Source organism: Amblyomma maculatum, chromosome 2 (assembly GCF_055883805.1).
Source record: "Amblyomma maculatum isolate TAMU_Amacu chromosome 2, ASM5588380v1, whole genome shotgun sequence".
Taxonomy (NCBI): domain Eukaryota; kingdom Metazoa; phylum Arthropoda; class Arachnida; order Ixodida; family Ixodidae; genus Amblyomma; species Amblyomma maculatum.
The window spans coordinates 100,284,107-100,299,009 of record NC_139345.1 but is presented as its reverse complement, the minus strand read 5'-3'; the positions used below and the strand labels follow the sequence as shown (position 1 = coordinate 100,299,009).

At 44.9% G+C, this 14,903-nt stretch overlaps 1 protein-coding gene across 1 annotated transcript in view; it reads left to right on the top strand.

Annotated features, from left to right (window-relative positions):
- Positions 1 to 8,340, top strand: part of Khc (kinesin heavy chain) — a 101,984-nt gene extending 93,644 nt beyond the window's left edge. Inside the window, exons 18-20 of the mRNA XM_084594853.1 lie at positions 3,106 to 3,185; positions 7,329 to 7,441; positions 7,918 to 8,340. Coding sequence (XP_084450979.1) covers positions 3,106 to 3,185; positions 7,329 to 7,441 — 193 coding nt within the window. The 3' untranslated portion in view covers positions 7,918 to 8,340. The remainder of the gene's footprint in view (positions 1 to 3,105; positions 3,186 to 7,328; positions 7,442 to 7,917) is intronic.
- Positions 8,341 to 14,903: the final 6,563 nt, after the last annotated feature.

Sequence of the window (14,903 nt, the reverse complement as noted above, 5' to 3'; positions counted from 1 at the left end):
CAAATATGTGGAGCACACAATGTTGCAAGCAGATTTCTTAATTATTGCTTTAAAATTTTTTTAAAATGGCACTTTTTGTGACCACTGTGTTTCCATGTTACGACTACTAAACTTCAATGTGCAATAAAATGAAAAATAATCATTAAATCAAAAATCTGCTTGCAACATTGTGTTCCTTATTCATTCTAGTATATAGCTATATGCTAATAAGAAGTTTTTGTGAAGTGGTTTTTTTCCTATTGTTTTCACAGCAAGTGCACCATTGTTCTTAATTATCTCAACGCCTAATTGGTCCACAGAAAAACTAATTATATTTTTGGAATCAGCACCAGGAATTGCACACGTGTGCCAAGTTTCATCACTTTAGTTCAAAAATTAAAGAAAATGGCTTTAAGACCAGTGTCCCCCCTTAAGGAGGCAGCTAAAGAGGAAAAATGCAGCAGCTTTTTCGCAGTGCTTTTTAGGGCAAGGGCATAAAGCACCTGGAAACTACAATGGTGCGCTTACATTTGAGCGGGTTGGGTCTGAAAAACAGCGTGTAAAGCAAGAAACTATGACAGTCTAAGTCAGCCACCACAAAAAAGCATCCAAAAATGGGGAAGAAGAGATCCTGGCCTCTCTCATCATGTCACCGCCGACAGACCAGTCGTTTTGCAAAGTTTGATACGTGCAGTGGAATACACAAAGGCAGACTGACCTCTTAGCACTATAAAACAAGTTGTTGAGATCACGGGCCAATAGACTCTTTTCTTTCTGCATTTTCTGCATGTCCTACTCAGTTTAACTACATTAAAACGGCATTATTTTAATGCAAAAGCATTACTTCGCTATGTTCACAGATTTCTGTCTGCAGACCACATCCGCAAAATCGTGTCCGCAGCAGTTGTGAGTAATTGAGAAGTGTTCGAGGTTAATGAGTGGTGTCAATCGATGGAGGGTGACATAATGTTGTGTCCAAAAAAATAATTAGGCTGAATTAATGTGACATCACGCAACCGGAAGTAGAAAAAAAAAGGCAGAGGAAGGGATTGGAGCGCAATTTGAAAGTACCAAAGACTAAAATGAGTAAAGAAGAAGTGAATTAATGTGACGTAGAGGATGTGACGTCACGCAACTGGAAGTAGAGCCGAAAAAGGGCATAGAAAGGGATTGGCGAGCAATTTGAAAGTACCAAAGACTAAAATGGGTAAACAAGAACTGAATTAATGTGACGTCCAGGATGTGACGTCACGTAACCGGAAGTAGAGCCAAAAAAGGGCATAGGAAGGGATTGGCGAGCAATTTGAAAGTACCAAAGACTAAAATGGGTAAACAAGAAGCAGAGGTGGAAGTGCTACTCCATGGGCTCCATTCTGCTCCAAACTGCTTTCCCTGCTTCATCCTGCTCCAAAATGAAATATTGCTCCAAAACTATTCCAAACTGGCTGCCTCGATGTTCTGCCATCAAATTTAGCGGACTGGGGAACAATGTCACAGCACAGCAAAGATATAACACATCTTGCACTGGGCTTAATACAAATGAAATTTTTGTAAGGGAAGGAAGCATGGAGCATATATTTGCTTGCAAGTAAATTTAGTATGAGCCATCGGCGATTGACAATTCCCAAAAAAAAAGAATTGCACTGTACATGTGATGTAGCACATCTTCCCAGGCTTCTGAAATCCCTGTGGAGATAGAAGCGAGAGCAGCAAGCAGAGCAGATAGCGCAAACTACTGTGAGTCATTAGGAAACTTGTCCGACTGCAATAACTGCATGAGTTGTTCTAATGATTCTGGTGTGAAAACAAGACTTCGCCATCGAGCCTCTTTGGCAATGACAAGCTTGTCAGGCCTACGGCAGACAAAACCATACCTGAATCTTTATGGGTTGGTACGCCAAGATGTCAGTCACCAGAAAGCTTCTCAAGAGTGTTGGAAAGCCATACAGGGCCTATGTCAAGGTGTTAAAAATGAGCCCCAGCATTGCTTAAGTAAAGAATGATGAACTGTTGGCAGGAGACAGTGAAGTGAAAAAAGCTAAAGGATGAAAAGGCCACCCTTCAGTGTTATCTATCTTTCCTGAAAGCACTACTGACCAGTGCTCAGGAATTTATCAGCACAGGCATAGGATCAAAATGGATATGCACAAGATGGAGCAGAAATGTCGTGCCCATTAATCTGAGCTCCAGATTAGTAGCACTGCTTAAGCACATCAAAGTGCTAAACTCGACATTAGAATCTGTCAAGTTAAAATAGGCAAATGCTTTAGGTCACGCTAGGTGTTCAGTTATGAAGTGCACCAGGAAGCGTTCCTTTTGCTGCTAGTCTGTTCCAAGTTAACTGTTGGCCATTTGTCCTGTCAGGTGAGTGCGAAGTTAGAAAGGTATTGAACTTGCATAAAAAGGAAGCAGGTTGCAGGTTTTGTATTTCAGAAAGCGAAAACTGCAATCATCAGAGGCGTTTGACCTTAGAAACCTGCTCCAAAATATAGTTCAAGTACTCCAAAATTCTGGTTTCATTGCTCCAAAGCAGCTCCAAAATGGATAACTGAGGATCTCAAGAGTAACCAATTAGATTCCAAGGGAAGGTAAAGGTAACAGGGGGCGGCAGAAAATTAGCACTGTGGATGAGATTAGGAAATTTGCAGGGGTTGAGTGGATGCAGCTAGCACAGGGCAGGGTTAGTTGGAGGAAAATGGGAGAGGCCTTCATCCTGCAGTGGGTATAGTCTGGCTGATGATGATGATGCTAAAGATGTGCCAAGACAACATTTTGTTTATTTTTAAAGCCACTGAGGCCCATAGCAGGTACCGTGGAGAAAACTCTTATGGAAAGAACTTGTTGGACCTATGGATGCAAAAATTGTGTTTGAAGTCTTGGAATTGCCCAAGCTGGAGAATAGTATTTCTATTCAAAGTTTTGCTCAGGTCTGGTGAGGATATAGCTTAGCTTTTTTCTGAATATGAACAGGAGTACTGAAATGCTGCCTTAGGCACTGGGTTAAGTTTTACTTGAAGAAACTTTTTCAACTATGAAAAACCCCACCAACCCTTGTGTTTCCCTGATCCTGCAAGGTTCATTTGCAAGGTGGCTAAGTGTAAGTGTGTGTGTGTATCAATTTTTCAGCTACCAGTATGAGGTGGATCGCATCAAGGAGGCTGTCAGGCAGAAGAACCTCGCCAGGAGGACTCACATGGCACAGATAGGTGGGTGCAACCGAATTCCCTGCTTCCCTGTGACGTTGCAATGCACTGTGGTTTCGTATGAAATCTGAAGTGGGCCATTCGTGGTATGCTGGCAGCAGTCAAACCCACTTTTTAACGAATCAGACCTGCATTAGTCATTTACTGATTCTTTTTCTCTTGAAGTTTTTAATGACTACACTTTGCATAAAACGTCGGGCTGACTTTGAGCAGAAGTGCATTCAATTTGCATGCATGTGAAAATGTTCTGGCACTGATTGCTGCTTTTCTCTTTTTTTCTTTTTGTTTTTGTTAACGTCAGTGCTGCCTGTCCTTTCTCAGCCATCAAATATACAAGTAGTCAGCACATATACCTAGTTCAGCGGAAAACAAAGGGGGGGGATTTTCAGGTGTGCATGCTTTTGAATCCACCATTCCATGAACCTTTTAAGGGGACTGTGAGCTTATGTATATGTGTGCCATTCTGCTAAGCAATCGAAGACCACAAATGTGAGCTGACCATGAAGCTTTTACATGCTAAACTGCTTTTGTTGCACTGAAATTTATCATGTAGTGCTCTTTGCTGAGCCTTGGCAATGCTTTACAGGAGAGCACACCGACGTGCTGTTAATGGCCGCACTGTATAGTGCTACAACAGCTACTCTCACTCAGTAAACTCTAAAGGGCAGAGGCACCTGGCAAGCCCTCAGTGCTACTGAAATTGCGTTTATGGAAATTGCAAAGCCATTGGTTGTTGTGCACACGACTAAAATGACTGGGGCACATGGGCTAGTAGTCCTTTCACTTTTGGCCCAGAGCCATGTAAGCAGTTGTTTCGTCAAAAAGCTTTTTCTTAATTGTGTAAGAGATGCCAGTAGAAACCTTCCCATCTCCTCCATTTGTCAAACCTTATCACACTGCAAGTTAGCTGTCAAGGATCTCGGGTGGTAGCACTAGCCCAAATGCGTATTCTGATTGGTGACATTATGCCTACAATCCCTTCTGATGGTGCGTGAAAATGTTGACCCTCTGCAGATAAGAACTTTGACCTTAAACATGCAGGATATCTGTAAATGAGTGCGCAGCAGCTGCAAAACGATTCAGAGAAGAAAACTTATCGACGGATACTTGTTGGTGCTCTCGGCCGGTTTGATTGTCTGATGAACCAAGGCTGTCAGCCTCCTGAGCTCTTCGCGCACGACTTCACAAATGACTTCGCGAACGTCGGTAAGGCCAGCAACACTAGGGCGAGACGAGGCAAGACTAGAAATGTTGGGGTAGGTGCCCAGTCTTCCGTGTGGCTGTTGCTATCATCGCTGGAAACTTGTCCTTAGAGGTATGAGACTTGGAACAAACATGTCGTTTCTGCGGGGCAGCAGTGCACGGTGCCGCCGCCATGATGTAAATAACACGCGTGTTACCTGACCTGGCTCCGGAGAAGTCTTAAATCCCGCTGTGCAGCAGGAAGATGAAACTGAAAATTAAACTGAGAGATTAGTCCCCCTACTACTCACTCGATGGCTTTAGTTGTCCAGGGGCAGTTTGAAAGCGGGAAAATTTGAATTATTTTTTACTATCATCAGGGGACTTTTAATAAGAATAGGCATGGGCAGGAAAGTGTTAAGGTAGTAATTGACTGCCTTGTTCACATTCATAAACTTTGACATCTTGTCTTCTCTTCGTTTCTAATTTGGCGCCGTGTAAAAGGGGATTTTGATGGGCGAGTTTTTACTTACAGTCCTCAGCACGCTATACCGCTTTTTGATCTGAAAGCCCGGTTCCTCCCATCCCTCTCGGCGATAGTCACCAGCACAGTAGTTTGCGCAGGAATTTTTGTGAGCAATACTTCGTTAAAGCATTCTTAAAGGCACCATGGAAAAAACCACATGCAAAGCATCATATTTTCATGAAGAAAGGCATGCATGGAACCTGTTCTTCAGAATGGACTACGTACAATAATTGGTTTTTGTCTGCTGCCGAGGCTGCCTTGTAGCTGCTATTGCAGGCAGCCTTGAAGGCTGCGCTGACTAGCAGTGTCTGAGATGTGAACAGGGCTTGTACACTCTCCTTTTCATACCCAATGCTCTGCTGTTAGGGGGAGGGTCCTTCCAACATGCACCATAGATTTCTTCTTCCCACGTTCAGTATTCCATGTAATGTCAAGCTCCTCCCTGTGGGTAAACACTTGGAGCCTAACTCCAACACGAGATGCGCTGGGGAGGGACGTCACTTGGGATGCACTACACTTGAGAAGCATGTAAGCCATGGTGACACCCATCTTGATGCCACATGCGCATTGTCTGCGTCAGACAAAAGGTATGCAACCCACCTGCTAGTATAGGTAATAGCTACCAAAACGATGCACACATGGCTAGTAAACAGGGCATCTCTGGTATGCTTAGACTGGAGATATATGAAAATCAAATAAAAAGAACCTCTGATAGCAGTCACTGCTGAAGAGAGGGAGCGGGCAAAAACAAACCGCAGCAATGTTATTTTCAAGCATTATTATGTGAGCTTGTTTCGTGCCCTCACTCTTCTGCCCATTTCATGCATAGTGGCATATATGGTTTATTTGCCGTCATCCTCTTGTGTAAAGCAATTTGATTCACTCTTTTCATGCAGCATTTTTTGGACACACGTAGTATCCTCACAACCTTCTTCTTGGGGCATGTATTTATCACGATGGGCTTCTGATATAAGGGGCACATTTTCATGGTCCCTTCGAATTCGTCTTAAAAGGGAGAGCCTCCTGCATCATTCAGGTTTAAATTCATTTGTCAAGGTACATTAAATTCATCTGCAAAAAGCATAGAAAACGACCATGCTCGCCACTTCTTATGCAGCATAGTTTTGCAGCACCATGTGCAGCAACACTGTTGGTGGCACTGTTTTTGTGCATTGGCGCTAACAAGTTGGTACTTGTGTACAACACTGTAAAACTAGGAGGATAGGTGAGAAAATGTAGCACTATAAAAATGACCACCTTCGCATCTTCAAGAGATGAATAGTGTCAGGGAGCTGAGAAAGATGTTGTCGTGTTGATCAGTGGTAAGGGCTGCCTGCAATTAACGGGAGTTTCTGCGCAGCTTTCAACGTGCTCTCAATGTTTTAAGGCTAAAGCCTTTAATGCATCATGCAATGTCTGTCATCCATCCTGCCCCACTATAACTGTCAATCATCCTGACAGCCACGCCGGGCATATGAGAAATGTATCTTAGTTCTCCTTGTCTAGCGTCATGCCAGAGCGGTTGCCATGGAGACCGCCACTTCTAGTTAGTGGTAAATAGTGATCGATAATGATGGTCAGTGGTAGTTAGTGATAGTGACAGTGATGATGATAATGACAGATGACTGACTGTGACATCACATGGTGACGTCATGACAAGACTTGTTCTCTTGACTGGATGTCACCTCGTCATGATGTCACACCCGGTCATGTCTAATAACCGGAACTGACGTCATGATGACGCCACATCCGGTCGTGACGTCACCAGGCGATTCACGCATAAACATAGCTGATCCCCCCCGGGCGTCGGATCCAGGCGTCAGTGCGGCGCCTTTCATTTGGCGCTTCCTCGAACACCACACCACACAGCATACAAAAGCAGACTCAGTACAGCAGGCATCATCTGCGTTTCAGATTGGTTTACGGGAAAGAAAAGGTGCAGTATCTGTAGCAAACTTTAGCCAGTAGCCAAGTCACTAGTAGCCAGTAGTCACATTTGCAGTGGTCTCGCACTGCGCATGCCAAGCTTCCGTGCGACGCCTTTTCTTCGAACTTCACACCACACAGCATACAGAAGCAGACTCAGTACAGCAGGTATCAGCATTTTAAATTGGTTTACAAGAAATAAAAGGCGCGGTATCTGTCACAATTCTCTGCGGACACCTTAACAGAGCCGGAAGGAAAAGGAGGAAGGTGGGAGTGAAATAAGCAAGAAGTGCCGTAGTGGAGGGCTTCGGACCACCACGCAATAGCGGCTTTTGCCTCATCTTAGTTTAGTGGTCCAAAGTGCCCCCTAAAATTTCAACCCAAGGCCAGTGGTGAGCAGTTTTATGTAATGCCTTCACAGTTTGTGTGAAGGGCCTTATAATGAAAACTTTGGTTGCTTCTTGTTTGTTGCTGGTTATACTGATTGTTGCTTCACTGTGTTCTTTGCACAGCCAAGCCAATCCGAGCCGGCCAGCCCCATGCTCCCCATGCACCTGTGGGAGCTGCTATCAGAGGCGGTGGCATGGTCTACCAACCTCCCAATGCAGCCGTGGAAAAGGCTTAGGTGAGTCTACGTTCTTAAATCCCCCAGTCCATCATCCAGTTAGGGGTCATGGTCGAGACCAATTTCGTGTCACTACCCCTCACTCTGGGCACTGTGCCTAGATTTAGTCTAATAACTGCAGAGGACTTCCCTATACAAAACTGCACCGGTTCTAGGGGTGCTGTGTGTCCCCTCCCTCTCTTATTTTGTTTTGTTCTGAGGATATTGTATGTGTGCCATTGTCGAATGCTTGCTGTGCATACATGGTACTTGGGAGTCATGTTTGCAGCACATGTTGATGTATTGAGACTGGACGCGCGCACCCAAAAAGATTTAAATTTTTCATTTCATAATGGATGTTGCTCGCGTCAAACGTTCCTCCTGTGCCCAAACAATCGTTTTAGTCTGGGTGTTAGCATTTGTTCACAACATTCAGCTGGTTAATTGCTCTGCTCCATATGTCTTTCTCCTGTCATCCCCCACTCCTTCTTTCCCAGATCATGGACACACACAACACACAGCCGCAAAGTGCACGCAACTGCAGCTGCCAGCACTCACAAGAAATCGAGGAGAGGCGGGAGGCAAGAGGAGGAGGAAGAGGAAGAAAGCAGAGACGCTGGGCCTTGCTTGTTTAGTGTCATGTGCCTCCAGGCATTGGGCTTGCATCGTGTTCCTTTCTGGGTTTACACGCACTTCGTCCCTCCAGTGCTTCATTTTCTTATGCTTCTACTTTATGTCTCTCCCCACCTTGCCTTCGTATTCCGATTCTCGTGGACCTTCTTCGTCGTCTACGTGCATACTGTGTCCTTTCCAAATATCAGCAGCAGTGGACAGCAGTTTGTAGTGCAGCAAATGGCATGCAGCTTCTTTCCAAAGATGGCAGCAGTGAAAAAAAAAAAAAAAAAAAACAAAAAAACAAATCGCGTTAGAGGATCAAACTGCATTCTGGTCTGCTCTTCCCCCTCTCTCTCTGTCCTAAGCTCACTCTTGCCCCTTCCTATCAGACTGGTGATAACTGTCAAGTCTCTGCACCAAAATGTTGCTCAGTACGCATACATATTTAGTTTAGCCCACTTGTTGCTTTGTTGAAATGGGGTAGGAACTGCCTCTTTATTCATTTTTATCATTGCTTTATGAGAGTTCCTGCAGCTTGCTGCTTCCGATGAAGTTTGTTCTAGACTGTTAATTCTATCAAGTATCACGTTTTTCTTTTCTTTATACACTCTAAGCAAGCAAGTAAAAAAAAAAGTTTGGGTTCGAAGGCAGCAGCTTGTTTTTATGATGTACTCTTACAGCTTGGAAAAGGCCTTTAAATACATTGCACGTTATAGTGCCCTTCCTTTTTCCTCATTGTGTCGTTTTAATTACGTGGTGTTCCTCTGTGTTTGTCTGTTACCTTTAGTGTACCAAGGTTGCAACAGCGATGATTGCATGTTATTCGATGAAACGCTGTGTGGTTGCAACATGCGAGTGTGTGGATGAATAAGTCTTCTTTTTGAATCTGCACGTCTGGAGTACAAGACAAGCTCTACACGCAGGTGCTATGAAATTGATGCGAACACATTTCTCCGGCAGAATTCAGGCATGTTGTATCAAGCTAGTTGCACTGACAAATTGATTTCCCCCTTCTTCTTTTTTGTGCATGTATATGTATGGCCTGTACTCACACACAGGTGGGATAGTGGGAGAGTCGACTGTGAGCACTGTGCTCGCTCTGCCGGTGTTTAAAAGACATCAAAGTGACTAAGAAAGCATACTGATGTGGCATCTGGTCTGTTTCTTGCTTTTCTCCTTCATATTCATTTAAGTCCCATTGTAACTGCACTGGTTCCACATTTTGCTTGCCTCTCTCGGGAAATATCTTTTCTCGGTTTCCTTTTTGTTCCTTCCGCCATTTTTAATTCCTGGGTTTTGATTTAGAGGGAGTGCCCACTGTTGCGGTACACAGGCAATCATCTGCGCCATGCAGATGCTACCGAACAAGTGCGGTGTCAACCTCTTTGAAGAGATCAAACCTGCTCCTCGTGAAGCAGAGACACTCTTTCTCTGTTTATTTTTTAACTTCTCTAACTTTCCCATCATCCTCTCTCTAGCACGGCCCCTCCATTCCCATGGCCTGTACATAAATTGCCAAAAGGAATGCTCGTGCCAGATGTCACGTGAGCAAGCTGCCTCTGACTCTCGTTGGATTGACAGTTTCTCTGTCTACGAAAGCCTCTATTGTGTAGTTGATTTGCATCTCGCTTTTGCGTGCGCTGTTTCTGACGGTGCAGCTGCGAATTCTTCGTCCTAACGTAGTTCTACAGATTTTTAGCTAGATGCCTGTCCATCCTTTTGTGTCGGTCATTAATCCTCCTCAGTGCAGTGTCTGCAGTGTTCCTTTTGGGGCATAGTTGTTGGGCCCTCCCGAACCCACCTTCCCACAGTCCTTCCCCTCAGCTGGAATGGAAAGGAGGGAAATGGGAGAGTTGCGTACTATATATTTTTGAAGCAGTGCTGCAGGTGACGTCCTTGAGGTTTGTTGTGCCTTTCTCATGGTGATGACCAACACTTGCTGCGCACAACAGACACGTGCACTCAACACACATGTGGACATACAACAATACACAGACTTGACAGACAGATGTGGACTGAGGCGCGGAAACCTTGAATTTGGGGTGTGAATGCCGTTGTACGAGAGAGAGAGAGAGAGCGTTGGTGTGATACGTCCTTGGGAGCCCCTAGTACTTGTCTTTTTTTATTATTTTTTTCCCCTCTTCCACTTGGAACTTTTTTTTGGCGTGCATTTTATGTCGCTGTCGGACCAAAAAAAAAATTGTCTGTTATCCACCTGACATCTGGAAAGTATGCATCGAGTTCTTTGTTGTGATTGCTTTTGAGTTTGATGGGTGGTGTTCCGTTTTTCTTTTTTCTTTAGATTTATACATCTCTTGCTTTTAGCTGCTGTGAGCTTGGCATAGTATGGGAGGAGGGGGGTACAACTGACGTTTAAGTGGCTGTAGACAGCAGCTTGCAATAGTGATGACCTCTCCGGATATTTTTCCCTTCCTATTTTGTAGCTCGTAACAATTATTTATATACCATGTGTTTTGAGGCGGTTGTTATTATAATAGAGTCGAATAGCTGTACTATTTTTTATTGTTTCGATGCAATGCACTACAGCTTAAGAAACAAACAAGAAAAGATGTACACAATCTATATGCAGCCTTTGTTCTCAGCCGCGAGGGGAACTGTAGCCCTCAAAGTGTGTGTTTGTTTTCTTCTTGGGCGTATATGCTCTGGGCTTATTGTTGCCTTCCTCATTGCTCTTTCAAGTTGCGTGGTTTTGCGTTTACTTTGGCCCACGAATAGCACTTCATCTGGTGCATGCTGGGAAAGGTGGGGATTGCCCTCTTCAGAAACCACAGTATAGGCTCATTATTGGCGTTTTGCGCAGCATCATGGTGGGCTAGTGCAATTAGTGCATGCAGCAAACACACACACACACACACTTGGGGCTTTTTGTGGGGCGGTTTGCTTGTAATGGTTCTTGCAGGCGGGAATGTGTCTGCACTTAAAACCACCTTTTGTCTTATCCTCTTTTTTTTTTTTTTTTTGCAATGTGTCCATGGGAAGTCAGGCGTTAAAGTAATTTATGAAAAAAAAATTGTACTGTACTGTATGTGGCTTAATAAAAGTTTTGTTTTCTGGTGGTAACTTGTCCTTTCCTTGTGTCTCATTTAAAGCTTGTTGCAGAGAATCATTGCAGTTGCCTCCTGGTGTGTAGGTGTTTTTTTCAAAGATTGTAATGAAGTATATGCTTAGTTCTTGCATTTTTGTAGCAAATATAGTTGGGCGATTAGACCTCCTCACTTTACAGTAGCCTGTTCTGTGTCTTGGCAGGCCTGGGAAGTTGGATGATGCAGCAGTGGTCCCTATGCCAAAGTTGAGAATGGCTTTAAACAGGCCTGCATGGTCAGTATGTGGTGTGGCAGGCTTTGCACCTCTTTGCAGGAACGAGTGTACGATATTACTTTCGATAAGTAGCTGCAGCGAATACGACTGAATGATAGACATGCAGGGAGGGTCATGTAGGAAGGAAAGAATTTAGGAGAGACCATTGCGTCACATTTTTTGAACCCAGATTTTAGGGCTTGCCAGTTGGTCATATGTCTATGGCGTTTCGGCATGCATCTAGCGTAGCAAAGGTTGGGGGCAAGTACACGACCGATCTCGCATTGCACTGGGCCACCGACAGCTCCCGGGGGCTTCCAAAACCGCTTGCAACAGCATGCCAAAGGAATTAAACATATAATAACGAGGACCTAGCACTCGTGGCAGGCACTCAAGAACCTTGCATATTCTTCGAAATGTAATGATTGCATAAAAAGGTAAATTTCCAATTCTACCCGGCTGGTTTTGTCATCAACAAAGTAGATATCGATGACGCAGATGACACTTGACCAAGGAAAAGCATGAGACTTCTGCCACATTTTTGCTGTGCAGCTCGGATAGTGAGGGCCTGTCCTAAGCTTTTTTTCTTGCATAAGTGCATAATTCACAAGTGCAAAGACATCTTTCATCCCCAATGGGCATTTAAGTTGACCTCGAGTGCTCCAAAGCAGATTGCTGGGAAGAGAACTACCGTGTCTCGATTAGTGTAAAAGGTACATGTGGCGCCATCTGGGAGGCGCCGTCGCGAAAGGCGGCTGTCTGTATCCGCAGCCGTGGGTAGCGCTTACGCTGTGTTCCGATTTGTTCCTGGTTCCCCGTAAGAATAAAAAATAAACGCCGACTGAAGCAAGAGCCTTTACTTACTGTTGTCATTATGGTCATTTCCAACCTGATATCGCACCCATTTTTTCGTTTCGGCTGGGCATTTCCCTTTTTTTTTTCTTTTTTTTTTTCCCCAGGACTGCACGCTAGGTTTCTTTCAAGCATGCGCACGACCGATCCCTTGGTTGCATCGAGCGCGCGGCATGCAAAAAACAAAACAAAAAAAAAAAACAGGGTAGTATTTTTTTTTTTTTCTTCTGGACTCAGCTGAAGCCCTAAGAGTTGTACTATGCGTGCATGCTTGGAACCAGTGCTCAGCACGTCTTCCTGCCCAGCGGGATGTTTTTTTCTTTTTTTTTTTTAATGACTTCGTAATGATAGTTTCCAGCTGTTATCGGCGCTCGTTTTTGGGAAGACTAGCCTGAAGAAGTGCGACATCGAGAGCGAAGCACATTGCAGGGGTGCGCGCTCTTGCCACGCGTTCACGGCTCTCCGCAAAGAGAAAACCTTTAAGACTTACAGCTCGATTTACTGCTGTGTTTATGGGTGCCTTAATAGTTATCAAAAAACCGCCGGGAAGCAACCGAAAATCAAAGTGTTTTCGGTTTCCTTGGAAGTCATACGAGAGCGATGCGACCCTTCGTTAACAGTGGCCCCCGACCTTGCAGATGCAACTGGCCTTGGTGATATTGCGTGGGTTAATTTGCCAAGAACTACATAAAAAAAAAAAAAAAAAAAAGAATTAGACATGTGCTGAAGAGACGCCGAAAGGGCCGAATAACACTAACCTCCAAGCTGACATCGTATAAGGCGCGCATTTTCCGAAGATATCCGAGGGCCCCTCTAGTTCCTCGCGCACTCCATACACGTGCTGGCTTCGTACAGTTTCTGACCGCGCACCAAGCAGTTATTTTTAAAATAAGTCTCAACATTCTAGGATCGCCAGCTCAGAACAGCACGCGCTGCGGAGCTTGCTCAGCTATGCCTGTTTTTCTGCGCACTGCACTGTCACAAGTCACCTCTCGTTTCGACGCACCGAGTAGAAAATAAAAACTGCGGCAGAACTGCAGTGGCGGAAAAGCACGTGCACACATGGCCCGGCGCCTTAGGGCACATCTCCAGATACAACGTGGGCTCGTCCTGTCCTGCGAAAGAGCTTTTTTTTTTTTTTTTTTTTTTTTTTTTTTTTTTTTTAAGAGCGATTCCATTGACTGACGGTGCCCAGCTGTACTCGGCTCTCGGTTCTGGGGGGTCGAACATATGCCGTCTAAACATGCACTGCCACCGATCGAGGGGAAAAGCCAGTGGTGCGCTTTGCACACTGGCTTAGTTTTTGTTTTATTTATCTACTTACTTTCAAACTGCCAAATTGCGCGGATTCCAAATTCCTACTTCAAAAAGAAAAAAAAAAAAAAAACGAAGAGCCGCCGGCAGAACACTCGCGCGCCGACGATGCGCTGCGCCCCAAGCGCCGGCGGCCTTCTACCAGACGACATGCACGAGTAGCGGCTTTCTTTGCTTTGCTTTTGGTTTATTTTTCAACACATGACGACTGCTGCCGTTAATTAAATTGTCGAGGACAAACACGCACACGGCAAAGGAGCTATAGAGGGGAGTAGCAAAGGTTTTCGCTTTAAAAAAAACATTGCGGGCAGGTGATGTCCATACAAATTTACAACACAAGACAGCACTGTAGCCATTATTGCCCCTTGCCTTAGAACACACAAGCACTTGAGAGGATAAACAGCAGGATTTTCGTGCGTCGCTGAGCTTCGTCCTGCCACGAAACCTGGCAGCCTGCGCGTTGTATGGAACGGAGCCTGAAAGTTCGTGAGATCAGATAAATGTGACTGTGTTTTTTGTTCTTTTTTGTTTTTTTTTTTTTCAGCGGAAAGCTCCATCATGTAATGTTTGTTGTTGTTGTAGTTGTGGCTGTAGGAAGAAGGAAAAGAAAATGCACGGGCCTGCTACTGGCTCTGTGGCTGAGCCACCTCCGCTGACTCGCACAGCACAGCACAGATCAGCACTCTTCTACGTCTTCTTCTGGGAGTCTGTCGCACTTCTTTATCCTCAGCACGACCAGCGAACACCGCTCAGTAACAATATAAAATGAAAAGTGGTAACACACAAGGGAGTTTAACACTGCAATTGTAGAACAAGTGATGTTTAAATATTTAGCAAGGCAAACGATTTGATTCTAGTAAAAATTTTGCATGGCGGTGAAAACAGACTTGTGACCAACGTTAATAGAACTTAGTTCTATTAGCGTTGCTTGTGACTGTGTCCAAGGAAGGTGGCGCCAAATGATAACAATATCGGGCTACTTAAACTGAGGCCAAGCTGTTGCAGTGGCCTATTCATTAACTGTCTTCTCAACATAGTGAAGCGGCGGCAAAACAAAAAGTGATCTAATGATTCCTGTTCACCGCAAAATGCGCAAACTGGAGACACCGTCGCCGCCATGCAAAAAAGAGGAGGAGGGGGTCCCCCCTCTTCCTGTGCGGCGGCGAGGGGGCTCTCCCTGGCTGAGCTCACGGAAGCCCACCCAGTTGGAGCGACTATCATCTACCCTCACCGGCGGAGCGACTATCATCTACCCTCACCGGCCGGAACATCCTTGCTCGCATCCGTCTGTATGATTTCAGCATACATAAAAGATCCCCAGGTGGTCGAAATTGCTCCGTATCCCTCCACTACGGCTCCTCTTTCTCTTTCCACTCCCACCTTC